Source organism: Heloderma suspectum, chromosome 5 (assembly GCF_057233095.1).
Source record: "Heloderma suspectum isolate Gila_16-S chromosome 5, 16-S_ref, whole genome shotgun sequence".
Classification (NCBI taxonomy): domain Eukaryota; kingdom Metazoa; phylum Chordata; class Lepidosauria; order Squamata; family Helodermatidae; genus Heloderma; species Heloderma suspectum.
In genome coordinates, this window is record NC_139462.1 from 234,613,050 (window position 1) to 234,632,151 (window position 19,102).

A 19,102-nucleotide genomic window follows, 5' to 3' on the forward strand; every position below is an offset into this window, starting at 1 on the left:
TTGAGACGTATCAAAGTGGGGAAAGGCTTTAATGCCCCATTGCCACAGAGAAGGGGGGCAGAAACAGTTGCTCAGGAGTCTGAGAACAGCGCGCTCTTCTGCCTTTGCGTTGAGAACGACTGACTGCGGATGCGCGACGCCACCTCTTGCGTGCGGAACGTCAGGCCAAAGATGTCTTCATGGTAGCGATTCTGGTCCTGGAACAGGGAAAGAGAGCACTGGGCTTGGGCCTGAGCCATCAGCTATTTGGCCGGGGGGGGGGGGGGATCTCCCTCCCCAAGAAACCATCACCACAACAGAGGGGGACAAGGAGCCTCCCTGCAGTCAACGGCGGCGTGTTCAGGAGCGGCTGGAGGGGGAAGACTGATCTGGGGTGAGGGGGAAAGTCCCCTGAGGCCTGCAGCCGGAGGAGAAAGGCCCTCCGCCAGCCAGGTCCTTGCTGCTGAACTCAAGGGCAGAAAGCAGGTGGAAGATCCTGGGGAGGCCCCAGAATTCCTTCAGTCTCAGGGGAGATGCCCACAGCTGGTTTTGGCCTGCACCTCCTGGTTTTCCTGACCAACAGATGCAGCAAACCCGCCCTTGCCTGGGCTGCTGAGGCCTGCTGTGCACACGCAGCAGAACGAGGGGCTGCACTGGACTGGACCATCTGAGCTACAGGCGGGATGTTATTTTTTAATGCTCTCCTGTGTAGAGAGACAAATGCTTCCAGGTCTTCTATAACGTCAGGAGCTTTTCTTACACGAGGGAGCATTTGAAAGTGGTACCCCCTAAGAGCTGCGGGAAGCGATCCAGTCTCCTTCCTCACTGCTGCTGCTTGTGTAGATCAGGCCTTGCCTGGCGCCCCCGGGGAGTGGTGGCCTGGTTCAGCTGCCTACACAGCCACAGGTGGGCTGGGGTGGCCCACGTCCTGCCCCGCCCTTACCCGGAGTTCACTGATCATGTCTCCAGCCTCTGTCAGCGTCATGTTCCCTTCTTTGGCCAGGATTTGCTGGACGGTCTGCAGGACTCCAGTGGCCATGGTGACATCCCCGCAGACGTACATGTGGCCCTCCCGCCGGGACAAGGCCTCAAAGACGTAGCCCGCGAGTTGCATCCTCAGCAAATCCTGAACATAGGTCTGGGGGAGGGGGTGGGGAAGAGAGGGGAGGGGAAGCCTGGTTGGTTGACCTGTGGCTTCCAATGGGAGCCTGAGCCAGGCCTCGGGCCTGAGCCCTAGAGCCAATTCTGGAATCCAAGGCTGAGCCCAACAGCCCAAGTTCCATGCCCCTGAGCCATTCCCCACTGCAGCCTGTCCTCATGCGTCTGGGGACAGCCCCTCCCTTCAGAAATCAGCCAGCATGTAGGCTTCCCCCAAATGTGTGTGCATGTGGAGGGCAGGGGGAAGGAGCAAGGGTGGGAAAGCATGATGGGGAGTCAGAAGGTGATGCGTGCAGCTGGTGCAAGCGCTAGCAGCGAAGACGCAAACATGCCCTTTGCGAGAGCCGTTCAAAGCTCTTGTTCTGACAGTTGGCCGGGGCCTGGGAGGCCAGCAGTCCAGCACAGCAGAACAACCTTCCCTTGCACTGCGGGAGAACGAGCCACTGGCGCAGGAAGGCCCGTCCCCAGCTGGGTTACCTTGGTGTAGTCCGGATCACGGGAGAAGCCAGTGAGGGCCTGGCTTAGGGCCCCTTTCTCCTGGGCCTCCTGGATCTCCTCTTTGTAGATGTGGTCATGGCGGGAGCTGCGGCAGCCAAAGACCAGCACCATCTCGCTGGGTGGGAGGCCTGAAAGGGCAGAGGGAGACGGGGTGGCCTGGGCTGTGAGGGGCAGCCCCACACCCGCAGGACCCTTCACCGGTCCTGCCTGACCCACCTTTGACCTCCACATCATGAGCTCGTTGTTGCCAGAAGCTCCGGAAGGGAGCGATGCCAGTGCCAGGCCCCACCAGTATGCAGGGGGCCGTGGGGTTCTGTGGCAGCTGGAAGTTCGGCGCGCTGTGTAGGGCAGAGACAGCAGAGTTAGTCCTCTTGAGGGGAGCAAGGAAGGGAGCAGCAGCAGCTTGCTGCAGTGTCCAGCAGCTGACGAGCATCAAGAGAGGCTTCTCTCCTGCGCTCGATGTGTGATGTTGTAACCATCTGCCTCCTGGGCCAGCCACCCAGGCGTGGCTCTGTCTGCAGCATCACTCAGACCAAGTGAGGGGCTTTGTTTCCACCTCCACCACACTCCTGAGCACAGCAGAATCCCGCCTGCTTTTCTCAAAGCTCTGTTAGCCACTCCCAGTGCCAAACTAGACCAACCTTCTGGACCATCTTCAGAACAAGGTGGAGTGCCACACAGTCCTAAACATGTCCTTGGAGGTAAGTCTCATGGGTTCCGTGGGACATACTCTCTTGTAACTGTGCTTAGGATTGCAGCCTTTTGGGGCAGTGTTGTGTTACAAAATACCTTTATTTAACCTTCAGAGGAGGAATAAAAGTTGTTTATATTAATTATTAAATCGTGAGTGGAGAGATAAAAGGAGCCCCTGGCCTCTATGACTCCTGCATTCCAGGAGGGGTCCTCACACTCCCTGCTGAAGGGAACAGCCCCCTGCCCTCCTCTCCTAGAAACATAGGGTTGGAAGGGGCCTATAAGGCCATCGAGCCCAACCCCCTGCTCAGTGCAGGAATCCAAGTCAGAGCATCCCTGACAGATGGCTGTCCAGCCTCGTCTTGAACGCCTCCAGGGAGGGAGAGACCACCACCTCCCTAGGGAATTGGTTCCATTGTCGTATTGCTCTAACAGTCAGGAAGTTTTTCCTGATGTTCAGCCAGAATCTGGCTTTCTGTAACTTGAGCATATGATTCCATGTCATGTACTCTGGGATGATTGAGAAGAGGTCCTGGCCTTCCTCTCTGGGACAACCTTGAACAGTACTTGAACAGCACTATCATATCTGGGGCTTTGTTTCCAGTCCCCTGATCATCTCTGTTGCCTTCCTCTGAACCTTCTCCAGTTTGTCTGCATCCGTCTTAAAGTGCGGTGCCCACAACTGGACACAGTACTCCAGATGAGGCCTAAACCGGTGCCGAGTAGAGGGAAACTAGTACTTCACATGATTTGGAAGCTACGCTTCTATGAATGCAGCCCAAAATAGCATTGGCCTTTTTTGCAGCCACATCACATTGTTGGCTCATATTCAGCTTGTGATTGATGACAATTCCAAGATCCTTCTCTCTTGCAGTATTGTTTGAGCCAAGTATCCCCCATCTTGTAACTGTGTATTTGGGTTCTTTTTCCTAGGTGCAGAACTTGGCATTTCTCCCTGTTAAATTCCATTCTGTTGTTTTCTGCCCAGCACTCCAGTCTATCCAGATCACTTTGAATTTTGTTTCTGTCTTCCAAAGTATTAGCTATCCCTCCCAATTTTGTGTCATCTGCAAATTTGATCAGCATTCCCTGCACCTCCTCCTCCAAGTCATTAATACAAATGTTGAAGAGCACTGGGCCCAGGACTGAGCCCTGCGGTACCTCGCTCATTACCTCTCCCCGGTTTGAGAAGGTCCCATTGATCAGCACTCTCGGAGTCCGATTCTGTAGCCAACTGTGGATCCACCTGAGAGTTGTTTCATCTAGCCCACTTTGAGCTAGTTTGCTCATCAGGAGATCATGGGACACTGTCAAAAGCTTTGCTGAAGTTGAGATATATCATGTCAGCAGCATTCCCACAGTCCACAAGGGAGGTTACCTGATGGGCTCTCCCCTTGATCCTGAAGAAGCTCAGCAGAGCATTCACGCATCAGCAAATAAGGACAAGGGTTTGGAACCAGATGTAGGCACACTTAGAGTAGACATGCTGACATTAATGGGACTGACATGAGTCATGACTTGCTAAAGCTGGAGATATTGTACTAGGTTAAAAAAAAGTAAATTGAAGCAAAATTGGGCAACTTAATTTAGTACTTGGAAGGGATGAACCCTAACAACATCCCGGAAAACTTCCTTCCCCATCTATCAAAGGACTGATCAGCCTTCCTGACCCCCCAAATCTTTTTGCAACATCTTGGCTGAAGAGATCCTGAGACGATGTACACATTTTTTGTGTCCTTTTGGTTGGCCTAATAAAGGTATTGCCCTACTATAGAGTTTGGAATTTCTCTTACAGCCAACAGGGCTACCTTTGCTTTTTGAAAAACTTGATTCTTTGTCTCCAACAAGAACAGAGTGACTTATGGGAACTCCTGGTTCCAACCAGATACAACCAAAACCAGGGCCACTCAGAGACTACTGAACAATTTAATGACCCTATGTACACAGTGTATTCAAGTTGCTGTGCTCTAACATCCGCCCTGGATGTAAAAAGGTCTCTGTCGGGAGGTGTAAAACACAGCTCTTCGGAGAGCATTTCCAGAGCCAGTAAGAATAGTACCGTCACACACACACCTGATTCTGACTGGCGTTTGGTCACAGCCGGCACGTTATGAAATCATAGAATCATAGAATAGTAGGGTTGGAAGGGGCCTACAAGGCCATCGAGTCCAACCCCCTGCTCAATGCAGGAATCCAAGTCAGAGCATCCCTGACAAATGGCTGTCCAGCCTCGTCTTGAAGGCCTCCAGTGTGGGAGAGCCCACCACCTCCCCAGGTAATTGGTTCCATTGCCATATTGCTCTGACACTCAGGAAGTTTTTCCTGATGTTCAGTCGGAATCTGGCTTCCTGTAACTTGAGCCCATTATTCCGTGTCCTGCACTCTGGGATGATCAAGAAGAGATCCTGGCCTTCTTCTCTGTGACAACCTTTCAAGCACTTGAAGAGCGCTATCATATCTCCCCTCAGTCTTCTCTTCTCAAGGCTAAACATGCCCAGTTCTTTCAGTCTCTCTTCATAGGGCTTTGTTTCCAGTCCCCTGATCATCTTTGTTGCCCTCCTTTGAACCCTCTCCAGCTTGTCTGCATCCTTCTTAAAGTGTGGTGCCCAGAACTGGACACAGTACTCCAGATGAGGCCTAACCAGTGCTGAGTAGAGGGGAACTAGTACTTCCCGGGATTTGGAAGCGATGCTTCTATGAATGCAGCCCAAAATAGCATTTGCCTTTTTTGCAGCCACATCACATTGTTGGCTCATATTCAGCTTGTGATCGACGACAATTCCAAGATCCTTCTCGCTCGTAGTGTGGTTGAGCCACGTATCCCCCATCTTGTAACTGTGCATTTGGTTTCTTTTTCCTAGGTGCAGAACTTGGCATTTGTCCCTATTAAATGCCATTCTGTTGTTTTCTGCCCAGCACTCCAGTCTATCCAGATCACTTTGAATTTTGTTTCTGTCTTCCAACGTATTAGCTATCCCTCCCAATTTTGTGTCATCTGCAAATTTGATCAGCATTCCCTGCACCTCCTCCTCCAAGTCATTAATAAAAATATTGAAGAGCACTGGGCCCAGGACTGAGCCTGCGGTACCCCACTCGTTACCTCTCCCCAGCTTGAGAAGGTCCCATTGATAAGCACTCTCTGAGTCCGATTCTGTAGCCAACTGTGGATCCACATGATCGTTGTTTCATCTAGCCCACTTCGAGCTAGTTTGCTCATCAGGATATCATGGGGCACTTTGTCGAAAGCTTTGCTGAAGTCGAGGTATATGATGTCTACAGCATTCCCACGGTCTACAAGGGAGGTGACTTGATCAAAAAATGAAATCAGATTTGTCTGGCAGGACTTGTTTTTGACAAATCCATGTTGGCTTCGAGTAATCACGGCATTGTTGTCAAGGTGCTTCCAGATGGATTGCTTTATGATCTGCTCCAGAATTTTCCCAGGGATTGATGTCAGACTGACTGGTCTGTAGTTCCCAGGTTCCTCCTTTTTACCCTTTTGGAAGATAGGGACAACGTTAGCCCTCCTCCAGTCATCTGGCACTTCCCCGGTCCTCCATGATTTCTCAAAGAGAATAGACAGCGGTTCTGAGAGTTCTTCTGCCAGTTCCTTTATGACTCTAGGATGCAGTTCATCTGGCCCTGGAGATTTGAACTCATTCAAAGTAATGAGGTGTTCCTTGACCATATGCCTGTCGATCTCAAGCTGCAATCCTGCCCCTTCAGCCTGTACTTCGCCTTTGCCAGGGGGGTCATAGACCCTCTTTCGGGAGAAGACTGAGCCAAAGTAGGAATTGAGCACCTCTGCCTTTTCTTTGTCCTCTGTTATCATTTTGCCCTCCTTATTTAATAGCTGAACAACCATTTCTTTCCTCTGCCTTTTACTATGCACGTAGCTGAAGAAAGCCTTTTTGTTGTTTTTAGCATCCCTCGCTAACCTCACCTCGTTCTCCGCTTTAGCCTTCCTGACGCCATCCCTGCAATTCTGTGCTACCTGCCTGTACTCTTCCTTTGTTACTTGGCCTTCTTTCCACTTCCTATATGTGTCCTTTTTTGTTTTCAGGTCATCCCTAAGCTTTTTGTGAAGCCACATTGGCTTCTTCTGTTGTCTTCCACCTTTTCTTCTTGTTGGAATTGTTTGTGATTGTGCCTTGAGAATTTCCTTTTTTTAAAGTTCCCACCCATCTTGGACTCCTTTTCTCGCTAGCATTGCTTGCCATGGGACCTTACTGATCATTGTTCTGAGTTTATTAAAATCAGCTTTCCTAAAATCCAGGGTACGCGTTTGAGTACACTCGGCTTTTGCTTCCCTTAGAACCAAGAACTCAAGTACAACATGGTCGCTTTCCCCCAGAGTTCCTGTAACTGCTACTTTATCCACTAAGTCATCTCTGTTGGTTAGGATCAAGTCAAGACATGACTTTGAGCAACATAGAATCATAGAATAGTAGGGTTGGAAGGGGCCTACGAGGCCATCGAGTCCAACCCCCTGCTCAATGCAGGAATCCAGGTCAGAGCATCCCTGACAGGTGGCTGTCCAGCTTCCCATCTTCCCACTACAATAACACTTCCCATCATTCGTCACTCTTGCCATGACTGCAACTTCCAAGATACATGGTCCCCCTCTAGAGACTACAGATCCCGTCATGCACTGCTCTTCAGCTAGCCTTGGTACCTTCAACCCAATTCCTCCGGGAAAGGAAAGGCGTGCATACATAGCACTGCTACTTTGCAACACGCATGACCCAAATTCCAAAACACATTGAGGCCAGCAGCCGTCTCCAAGAGAGAAAGCAGCCACTTGAATAAATCTCAGCTTCGATCGTCAATGCAACTCCCCCAACACCACACGCCACGTGCATGTCACTGCCAAACAAAACAACAAGGTATGAATCTTTAGAGGCACGCAAAGAGCACAACAGACGAAGCAGCTGCTGCTGCCATGGTGGCTGGTTCCTGCTGTGGCTGGAGGGAGGGCAGGTCACCACAGGCAGAGCCGACTACATCTGCTTTGCTCCCCAACCTGCTCCTTTGCAAGCTCCAGGTACACCTAAGCAATGCACAAACCAACAGAAGCCAGGCTCTTGCCTAGATTCAGAAGAGGCGTGTGTCCTCCCCCTTCTCTGATGGCCACCCCTCTCCTGCGGGGCTGCTGAAGCTCATGAACTTCTAGATCATGAATGCACAGCGCAAAGTGAGCATGATGATTATCAACAACAACAATTGATGACACCACCGACAGAGTCCTGGGAGCAACACAGAACCCATTCTCGAGTCACAACAGCCAGCAAGGCACACAGAACACTGGTTCAGCACAAGATGATGACAATAATAGCAACAATAATAAGTGATCCTCAGAGTGTTTTAAAAATAAAAGCATTGGCAGACACAACCCCCATAACCATTAAAAAAATAGCCAGGAATACAGCGCACACAATTTTTTTTTTTAAAGGGGGAAAAGCCAAGCGCACAGAACCCACAAGCAGGGTTTAAAATAAAAAAAACACCATACAGGTAGATGAGTTTTTTTTTAAATTTAAATCATCATGCCAGCACACTCTCACAAGAAGTTAAAAAAATTAAGACGCAGCAGTTTAAAAAATAATTTTAAAGATTGCCAGGCAAGTACAGCCCCCCATATTAATTAAAGAACACACACACACACTGAGCAGACAGCATTAAAAAAAAAAAAAATTAAGATGAGTGCCTACTTTAGAGATGGTGACCTGGGAAGCCTGTGCCTGCTGCTGGCCCGTGCCTGCACAGGCATTTCTACACAAACATGGACTTTTAAAAAACCATACCCGCTATCTCCACTGGACTCCTACATGTTTGTTTGTACTCATGCTGCTGCTGCTCTCGTGCCCGCTTAACCAAAATGTCCTCAGTCTTATCAAGGAACAGGAAGTGGGAACCAATTTCCCGCTCCACTATGCATGCCCAGAAAAATATTCTAAAAAAGTGATTGACTGGGGTCACCTACTTGCCGGCCCATTCCATGCCCTCTTTCCAGTGACCTGATGTCTGGCGTGGGGAGTACAATTTAACGCCATGTTTGTGATCCAGGTGGGTCGGTATGGGTAAATGACCTCCCTGCTGCCTGCCTTTTTTGCGCTGTGCCTGTGCTAAGGAGAAGAGCCAAAAGCCTGTGCAAAAAAGGGGAAAGTGCTCCATGGCGCTTGTGCTGCCTGGAAAACTGATCAGAGATATTGGGCACTCTAGTCAGTGCAGCACTCAGGTGCCTACAGGAAAAAGAGGGTTTTTTTTTCAGTTTTGAGGCAGGTCTGGTAGTTTGACTCAAGAGGGAGACAAGCGGGGCTTCGCCCCCTGCCTTAATTAAAGATCCATATCTGAGCTGCTGAAAATCTCACACAAACTCTGAGGCTATGTCTCCATGGACTGGGGCCCCATCCAGGAGGAAAGGGGCTCAGCAGGATTGCACAGGGTCTGTTTAGGTGTGGCCCTGCTCAGAGTCTTCAGGAAGGATGCAGATCAGCATCACAAGGTCAGTTTCTAAAGTTTCCAGTTGCCAATCCTTTAAGAGCTGTACAGAAAGAAGAAGCTGGCCCAAGACTTACGCCCAGGACTGCCCCAGGATCCCTTGCAAAGCTACAGCAATGCAGGGTGCAGCTACCTGTAACTGTAGTTCTTCAAGTGGTCATCTGTGCATTCACATGTATGGGTTCTGCACCTGTGCTGAGACTCTTTTGGGAAACTTCTCAAGCTGAGGAACATTTTGGCGGGAACCCTCCCCCACCATCCACTGCGCATGTCCCAGTGGGTTCCCGCCTGTTCCCTCAGTTCCTTGAGACTGCCTAGTGTGGCCTTGGATCCGAGGGAAAAAATTACAGCTCAGTACCAACACTGAATTCAACATTGCCACTGAAGTGGAGACAGTGGGTAAGTTGTGTGAATGCACAGATGACCACTTAAAAAACTAGTTACAGGTAAGCAACCTGCATTTCTTCTTCGCGGTCTCTATGCATCATAGAATCATAGAATAGTAGGGTTGGAAGGGGCCTACAGGGCCATCGAGTCCAACTCCCTGCTCAATGCAGGAATCCAAGTCAGAGCATCCCTGACAGATGGCTGTCCAGCCTTGTCTTGAATGCCTCCAGTGTGGGAGAGCCCACCACCTCCCTAGGTAAGTCCACCACCTCCCTAGGTAAGCCCACTACCTCCCTAGGTATCACATATATGGTCACTTATCGCCCATCACATATATGGGCGATTAACAAGTTCACTTACCAGTGGTGGTTCCATCCATAGCGATCACTCGTGACTGAGTGAGGTTGTCTTCCAGAGAGAGAGTCTTGGCAGTGGGTCTGCAGGTGGCTGTGAATGCCGATTCTGGATCCACACAGCCTCCCGCAGTGAGGACAGAGGTTTCCAGGTGGAAGGCAGTCACGGTGAGGGTTTGCTTGACACGCCTTCCGCTGAGCTCGTTTCTCCCTTTCGCCCCGTACTCATGCTTCTTCAAAGTCCATAGTGCCATAGGCTGACCTCCAGTTGGAACGCTCATGGGTTAGAGCTTCCCAGTTCTCAATGCTTATGTTACATTTTTTTAGATTAGCTTTAAGAACATCTTTAAATCTCTTTTGCTGTCCACCAATATTCCATTTTCCATTCATAAGTTGGGAATAGAGTAGCTGCTTTGGAAGACGATAATCAGGCATTCGAACAATATGGCCGATCCAGCAAAGTTGATGTTGGAGAATCATTGTTTCAACGCTGGTGGTCTTTGCTTCTTCCAGTACACTGATATTAGCCTGTCTATCTTCCCAAGTAATTTGCAGAATTTTTCGGAGACAGCGTTGGTGAAATCTTTCGAGAAGTTGGGAGTGGCTTTTATAGATGGTCCATGTTTCACAGGCATACAGTAAGGTTGGTAGTACAATGGCTTTGTAAACAAGCATTTTGGTCTCCCTGCGTATGTCCCAATCCTCGAAAACTCTGCGCTTCATTCGGGAGAATGCTACACTCACAGAGCTCAGGCAATACTGAATTTCAGTGTCGATGTCGGCTTTTGTAGAGAGATGGCTGCCAAGATAGGAAAAGTGGTTGACATTTTCCAGCATCACACTGTTAAGCTGGATTGATGGCGCTACAGAGGGGTTGGTTTGTGCTTGCTGGTAAAGCATGTTTGTTTTTTTGATGTTAAGCAAGAGGCTGAGCTTTTCATATTCTTCTGTGAAGATGTTTAGGATAGTTTGGAGATCTTCCTCTGAGTGTGTGCAGATTACGTTATCATCAGCATATTGAAGTTCTATGACAGAGGTTGTAATTACCTTACTTTTTGCTTTCAGCCTACTGAGATAAAAAGTTTTCCATCTGTTTGATATATGATTTCTACACCAGTGGGAAGTTTCCCTTCAACAAGGTGTGGAATCATAGTGATGAAGACAGCAAATAAGGTTGGAGCAATGACGCATCCCTGTTTAACGCCTGATCCTACTTTGAATGGATCACTTTGAGAGCCATTGTTATCCAAGATTGCTGCCGTCATGGAGGAGCCGCAAGATGTTCACAAATCTATTAGGGCATCCGGTTTTCAGAAGGATGGTCCAGAGGGCAGTACGGTTTACCATGTCGAAGGCCTTAGTCAGAGCAATAAATGCCAGTACAGGGGTTGGTTTTGCTCCCTGCATTTTTCTTGGAGCTGTCCTGCAGTGAAGATCATATCCACTGTCCCCCTGGAAGGGTGGAAGCCATTTTGGGATTCAGGGAGGATGTTTTCTGAGATAGGTAGAAGGCGGTTCGCAAGGATCCTTGCCAGGATTTTGCCTGCCGTAGCAAGAAGGGAGATGCCTCAGTAGTTTCCATAATCTGTTCTATCACCCTTTTTAAAGAGAGTGATAATTATGGCATCCCTGAAGTCTGCTGGGATCTCCCCCCTCCAGATTTTTTCGATGAGCTTGTGAAGCTGTTGTGTAGCTTCAGGCCCTCCTTTAAAGACTTCAACAGGGATCCCATCGGGTCCACTAGCTTTATTATTTTTCATTTGGTTAATGGCTTTACTGACTTCCTCCAAACTAGGGGATACTGCAAGCTCATCTTTGGTTTGTTTTTGTGGGATTTGCGAGAAAACCTCATCAGCCACAATAGAGTTCTGGTTAAGGAGGTTGTGGTAATGCTCTTTCCAACGCAGTGCAATAGACTCTTTGTCCTTTAGAAGTTTGGCACCATCTATTGAGCGTAAGGGGTTTGTACCATGGTTTGCTGGTCTGTAAATGGCCTTTGTGGCATTAAAAAAGCCCCGTGCATCATGGGCTTCTGCAAAGTGCTGGATTTCTTGAGCTTTCTTTATCCACCAGGTGTTCTTAAGTTCTCTAGTTCTTCTTTGGACCTCAGCCTTTGCACTGGCATACATTTTTTCTTAGCAGCACAGTTGATGTCTTTTTGCCATATTTGGAAGGCTTTCCTTTTCTTATCAATGATATATTCAGTCTCCCTATCATTCTCATCAAACCAATCCTGATGTTTCTTAGTTTGGTATCCGATAGTTTGTTCACAGACTGCGATAATGGAAGTCTTCGGTTTATTCCAGTGTTCCTTGACATTTTCAGGCGTTTCCATAGGTAGATGTTCCTTGAGAGTTGTTTGAAAGCAGGCTCGCTTAATAGGATCTTGAAGGGCTTGGGTGTTCATTTTACACTTTGGTTTTCTTCCTTGGAGCCTACATTGAGGGACAATCTTAATGGCCATCGTGGAACGAATTAATCGGTAGTCTGTCCAGCAGTCGTCAGCACTCGTCATAGCTCTGGTGAGGAATACATCGCAGTAATCTCTGGCACAGACAATTACATAATCTAGAAGATGCCAGTGCTTCGACCAAGGGTGCTTCCATGATGTTTTAAATTTTCTAGCGAAAAAGTGTGTTGGTAATGATAAGATTATGCTCTGCACATTTAGTCAGAAGTAAAATTCCATTCTGGTTGCTATTGCCGACTCCTTCTTTCCCAATGGTCCCCGGCCACAAATCAAAATCACACCCAACTCTTGCACTGAAATCGCCCAGGAGGATAATTTTGTCCTCCTTAGGTATTTCTGATAGGATGGTGTCCAGCTGGGAGTAAAAGTTTTCTTTGATGCCTTCATCAACATTTAATGTTGGTGCATAGGCACGTAGAATAGTTGCCTTCTGGTTTTTGGCGAGTTTTATTTGAAGGGTTGAGAGTCGTTCATTAATGCCCATAGGAACTTCTGACGATGACAGGATGGCTGGACCAAAAGCACAGTCGGAACGTGCCTTGACATCCAGTTCATCATGCTTTACAAACATCAAGGGATCCGACCAAATCACCGCTTTGCATGAGTCCAATGATGGCACACCTTTGCTGAAGGCTGTATACTTGGCAACCCCTCGCGTCAAATGGCCCTGGACATGAGATGGACGCTCCAAGCCTGATAAGTCATAGGCTAAACCAAAAGTCTGCACAATCCATGAGGCCAGCCTTTGAGAGGAGACAGGGAAACCCTTCTTGGGACCACCTTAACAAACGAAAAGTTGTTGCATATTGATGAAAGATGCTGTCCTTGACTTATAAAAAGGCAATGCCCTCTTTACATCTACAGCATGCACCTTCCTTTCCAGGTCAGAGGATGGCTCGGGGAAAAAAGTTGGTAATGAGGCAGATTGGTTGACATGGAAATCAGAGACTGTCTTTGGTAAAAAGTCAATGTCCAGTCTCAGGTCAACCTTATGAAAGATCAGGTACAGATGATCAACCCATAAAGCACAAATCTGACTAACACATCTGGAAGACACGATGGCCACCAAAAAGGCCACTTTCCATGATAGCAATCGAAAATCCATCAAGGCCGGAGGTTCAAAGGGCTTTGAAAGGAGGGCATGCAAAACAACAGAGAGACTCCACCAAGGTACCAGAATTCCCATTGGAGGTGCCAAATTCTTTAGGCCCCGCAGGAGCTGATGAGTTGTAGGGTGAGTGAAAAGGGAAAAACCTTGAACTTGCCCTGTATAAAAAGGAAGAGCTACCAAATAAACCATTATGGAGAAAAGCTTTAAACGTTTCCCAAACAACTGATTCAGAAACAAAATAACATTTTCAATGGAACCCTTAAGGCGATCGAAACTGTGGAGACTTGCAAACTTCAAAAATGACGATCACTTAGGATTGTGGTGTCAATAGGATTGACGTAGCCATGTCCAAAACTGCCTGGACGTCCAACGGGAGCCGGGTACCGCTACTCACTGCCGAATCCTCCAGGCAGTGAGTTTCAGGGTGTCAAGATCTGGATGCCAGATGCTGGATCCTGCCTTGATCAAGACAAACTGGAAAGGGTTCAGAGGAGGGCAACAAGATGACCGGGGACTGGAAACAAAGCCCTATGAGAGACTGAAAGACCTGGGCATGCTTAGCCTTGAAAAGAGAAGACTGAGGGGAGACAGGATAGCGCTCTTCAAGTCCTTGAAATGCTGTCACAGTGAGGAAGGCCAAGATCTCTTCTTGATCATCCCAGAGTACAGGACACGGAATCATGGGCTCAAGTTACAGGAAGCCAGATTTTGGCTGAACATCAGGAAAATCTTCCTGTTAGAGCAATACGACAATAGAACCAATTCCCTAGGGAGGTGGTGGGTTCTCCCACACTGGAGGCATTCAAGAAGAAGCTGGACAGCCCTCGGTCAGGGATGCTTTGACTTAGACTCCTGCACTGAGCAGGTGGTTGGACTCGTTGGTCTTATAGGCCCCTTCCAACCCTATTATTTTATGATTCTATGATCAGATCCAGGAATTGTGGTAAGACAGCCGCAGCAGGGCTGCAAACCATGGCTGCCTCAGCCACCAAGGAGTGATCAAAATGCAGGCTGTCCTGTTGTCTGCTAGTTTCTGTAGCACTCTTGAGAAGGGAAAACGGAGAGAATAGATAGAGCAGTTCCCTGCGCCATCGAAGCTGAAAGGCATCACCCAACGACAGTCGACCGATACCTGCATTCGTGCAGAATCTCCTGCATATTGCATTCGATGGGGTTGTAAACAAATCTGTCATAGGCCAACCCCAGTTTAGGAAGAGATGGCACAGAATGGAGGTGGACAGCCACCATTCGTGGGACCATTTGTACGACCAGCTCAGAGTGTCCACCAAAACATTGTCTTCTCTGGCAATGTGAAGAGCACTCAAAAGAATATCCCGTTGGACGGCCCACTGGAATACGTCCATTGTGAGATTCATAAACTTGGATGAATGCGTACTCCTTTGCTTCTTCATATGCCACAATACTGCCATAGTGTCGGTTAACGTTTTAGCATTTTAGCTTCCTAGTCTTTTAGCTTTGGTGTTTTAAATCTGTATTTTAAATCTCTGCATTACTGCTCGGTTTTATTCTGGTTGGACTGTTATATTGTGGTTTTAAGATTTCATATTTTATATTGTTTTATGCTGCACTTTGTGGTTTTGATTTTTGTGAACCACCCAGAGAGCTTCAGCTATTGGGCAGTATAGAAATAAATAAATAAATAAATAAATAAAATTTCTGCATGCTGTCCTTAAAGGTAAATCTCGAATGCATGCATCACCTTCCAAATGGCAAGAAATTCTAGGTAATTTATATGATGTCTTTTCTCCACTGCCGATCAGGTTCCCTGAATCCAAAGTGGACCACAGTGAGCTCCCCACCCCAAAAGGGAAGTGTCTGTCACCAATATCCGCATAGGGGAGGTTTGGACAAAAGGAGTGCCTTGACTCAGGTTGCGTCGTTGCATCCACCACAGGAGATAATCCACTATCTTCTCTGGAATCTTCAGGTAACAGCACCGAGCATTGGTGGTGAAATCGAAGTTTCAGAGCAACCAGTTTTGCAGGGGTCACATCTGAAGCCTTGCTCAATGAACAATTGTGGCCATTGCTGCCATATGCCCCAGTAGTGTCTGAATAGTGTGAGTGGTGACTAGCCACTGAAAGTAAAGGTTTTCCGCGAGGGCAATCAACTGCTCTTGCCATTTTCAAGGAATGTAAGCCCATGCAACTGTCAAATCCAGCAATGCCCCTATGACATGGAGCCATTGTGCTGGCCTCAAAGTTCACTTTTCCCTGTTCACATACAGGCCCAATGCTCCCAGAAGGTTCAGAATAATCTCGATGGCATGACAAAGGGAATCCCTGGAGTATGAGACAAGGAGCCAATGATCCAGGTAAGGGTAGACTTCGATGTCTTGAAGTTGAAGGTATGCACACACAACCGCCATCCAACTTTGTAAAAACTCTCAGGGCGGACCTTGCTAGATGAAGGGCAGGACCCGAAACTGGAACATGTCAGTACCGATGATGAAGCGCAAGTACTTCTGGTGAGCCTCTGTGATCACTATATGGAAATACGCATCCTTCAGGTCTATGGCCGCAAACCAAACACCCTTCCGAAGGAGAGGAAGGAACAATGCCATTGTGATCATTCTGAATTTTCTGGGAGTAGTAAACTTGTCCAAGTTCCTCAAGTCCATGATCAGATGGAGGCCTCTGTCCCGTTCTGGTACGGTAAAATACCAGGAGAAGAAACCGTTCTCCAGCTGGTATGGAAGAACTCTTTGGATTGCTCCCTTTTGGAGCGGGGTGGCCATTTCTAGGAGGAGGGCCTTTGACAGAGGAGTCACTCGAACAACACCCAACTATACCCAGGGTGTGGTCTGAAGGCACATGAGGCAGCCACCTTTCTGAAGCTAAGCAGGTCTGGGTCTGGTCAGTGTTTGGAAGGGAGACCACCTGGGAAGTGCATGTAACCACCTTGAGTTCTGCAGTGGAAGAAAGGTGGGATATAAATGTAATAAATAAATAAAAACTGCGTGAGGGTATGAAACTCTATCATGTAGCCTTGAATGATTATATTTAACGCTCAGCTGTCCATTGTGATTATTTTCCAGTTGGGCAAGAATCGAGCCAGGACAGACCCAAAAAAGGGTTGGCTGGGGAGACTGGGAACAGCAAACACCAGAAAGTCAAAGCTGCTGTTTAGAGGAAGAGTCGGGCTTCCCACAACCCTGACAATACTTCGAAGAAGGAGCAGCCTGCTTCTGCTGTTGCTGAGGAGGCTGGTAGTGAGGATAACGATCAAACTGCTGCTTGACCTGTATGGTTGATGATGGAACTACCTCTGTGACTTGTATTGTTATTGTTGAGGTCCCAAACCCTTTTTTCAGGTGGTCGGCTTTGCCTTCTGAACAAAGTCCAGTTGTTCATCGGCTTTGGCACTGAAGAGCCCTTCACCGTCAAAAGGCAAATCCTCGATTTGAGATCAAGCCTCAGGAGTTAAGCCCACAGATCTCAACCAAGTGTGCCTCCACAGCGTGATCACACCCACCACTGACTTAGCACTACAGTCGGCTTCATGACAGGAACTGTTCATCTGCTGTCTGGACAACTTGATAGCTTCCACATGAAAAACTCTGGCGAGATCCCTTTGGTCCTCTGGGAGATAAGCACAAAGAGATCCCATTTTCTCCCATAGGAACAGTTGGTATCTACCCATCGTGGCCTGATAGTTCACCACACGGAGATCAAGAGCAGCCGAAGAATACATCCGCCTCCCCAACAGATCCAACCTTCTACCCCCCTTGTCGACAGGCAAGGCATGGACCTTCTGTGAACGCCCTTGCACCGATTCCACAACAAAGGAATTCAGGCATGGATGGGAATATTAAAATGCCGCATCCTTCTCTTGTACACGGTACAGGGATTTGAGCCGCGTAGATCATAGAATCATAGAATAGTAGGGTTGGAAGGGGCCTACAAGGCCATTGAGTCCAACCCCCTGCTCAATGCAGGAATCCAAGTCAGAGCATCCCTGACAAATGGCTGTCCAGCCTCATCTTGAAGGCCTCCAGTGTGGGAGAGCCCACCACCTCCCCAGGTAATTGGTTCCATTGTCGTATTGCTCTAACAGTCAGGAAGTTTTTCCTGATGTTCAGCCGGAATCTGGCTTCCTGTCACTTGAGCCCATTATTCCGTGTCCTGCACTCTGGGATGAACAAGAAGAGATCCTGGCCTTCTTCTCTGTGACAACCTTTCAAGTACTTGAAGAGTGCTATCATATCTCCCCTTAGTCTTCTCTTCTCAAGGCTAAACATGCCCAGTTCTTTCAGTCTCTCTTCATAGGGCTTTGTTTCCAGTCCTCTGATCATCTTTGTTGCCCTCCTCTGAACCCTCTCCAGTTTGTCTGCATCCTTCTTAAAGTGTGGTGCCCAGAACTGGACACAGTACTCCAGATGAGGCCTAACCAGTGCTGAGTAGAGGGGAACTAGTACTTCCCGGGATTTGGAAAATGTTGGGTACTCTCAACAAAGATGTTGGTGCCATCAAAGATGGGGCCTTCCATGATTGCTGCACCATTTGGAGGAGGGTTGGGAGGAAGGGAACAGCTACCGGTTTCAATGATTCAGTATGGACTACATCAAAAACCAGGTCCTGGACATGCTGCTCTGGTTGCTGCACATTAATACCCAGAAAATGGGCCATTCTGCTAACCTGTTCAGCAAAATTAAACATGTCCTCCGAAGGAGACGCTCTCTCCTGCATTCCTGCTACGTTGTCCAGAGCAGGAACAGAAGGTGGAACCAATGAGTACGAAGAAGAGTCAGTCTGGTAATCATCTGCCGAATTATGAGGCAAAGATGGCCCAGGAGCAGGTGGAAGGTTTGTTTGTACCACAAGTGAAGGTGGCAACTGTGTTGGCTTGACCGATGTTGTCTGGCTCTGTACTAACGACGACAAGCAGGGTGGCACAGGTGGAGGTGAAACGAAACCATCTCCCACGGGGGAATGAGACAGAGTCACTGACGGCTGAGGAGGGTACCGAGGTGAAGTTATCCCAAGGTACCTTGTTCGATCATTATAATATTCTCGATCCCAAGAACTAGGCCAGTCCTCAAAAGCACAGCGCCATGGTGAGGGGTAAGACCACTTGGAACTTCTATCCCAATCGCCATAAGGAGACATGGACTTCTCTCTATACTGGCATTCATGACGGCGATCACCATAGGGAGACCTGAACACCTCAGAAGGAGGGAAATGATGTTCTCAGTCCTGGGGAGGGGACGACAGTCAGGAGGGCTCCTCCCTCACCAAAGACAACAACTGGCAATCTCTCGATGGAGAAGTTTCTCACTCCCGAGAAACCAGCTGTGCAGGAGACAACTCCACATTTTCACCTTCCGCTGCCATAGAAATTGGCTCAATTACAGGAGCGCTCGGTACCAATGAGAGTACCCAGATAGGTGAAACCAGTAAAGGCAGAGGTGCTGGAACCTTAGGTTTCAAAGGCTTATCACTAACCCCCTTTTCCTTTTGTTTCTTAAAGCTATCAGATCCCAACTTTGGAACCTTAGCCAAACACGCTGGAGTTGGGAGGTCCACCCATTCAGCAGACCCAGAGCGACAAGGAAACAACAGTTTTGACAAAGACATAGCAGCCGCTCTCTTTTCCATTACACGTGAGTCAGCCGACTTTTTTGGATCTGTGGCCAGTAAAGCCTTTCTCCACAGCTCTGCTTTGAGTCTGTCAGATCTATTCTCCTGTGCTTGTTTAGTGAATGACTGGCACAAAGAACAAGCATTGGGGTAAATGTCCTTCACCCAAGCAAAAGAGGCAAAGAGTCAGGGTCAGTGGGGGGCAATTGTGTTGCTCCGGCTGTGGGCGCTGAACCCTTAGGTTGGAGGTGCCAAGACTGATAAATCAGATTCAAAGGTTTACTTACAAGGAGCCTTTATTGGGTAGCTTACAGCACACAGGCATACCCAATGGTTGGATCAGACATCTTCT

The 19,102-nt window shown here is 48.3% G+C and overlaps 1 protein-coding gene across 1 annotated transcript in view; it reads right to left on the bottom strand.

The window, feature by feature from the left end:
* Nucleotides 1–11: 11 nt before the first annotated feature.
* Nucleotides 12–19,102, bottom strand: part of NOS3 (nitric oxide synthase 3) — a 71,274-nt gene continuing 52,183 nt past the window's right edge. The window contains exons 24-27 of the mRNA XM_084859677.1: nucleotides 1,852–1,973; nucleotides 1,615–1,763; nucleotides 923–1,117; nucleotides 12–197 (exon numbers count right to left, since the gene is read on the bottom strand). Coding sequence (XP_084715803.1) covers nucleotides 72–197; nucleotides 923–1,117; nucleotides 1,615–1,763; nucleotides 1,852–1,973 — 592 coding nt within the window. The 3' untranslated portion in view covers nucleotides 12–71. The remainder of the gene's footprint in view (nucleotides 198–922; nucleotides 1,118–1,614; nucleotides 1,764–1,851; nucleotides 1,974–19,102) is intronic.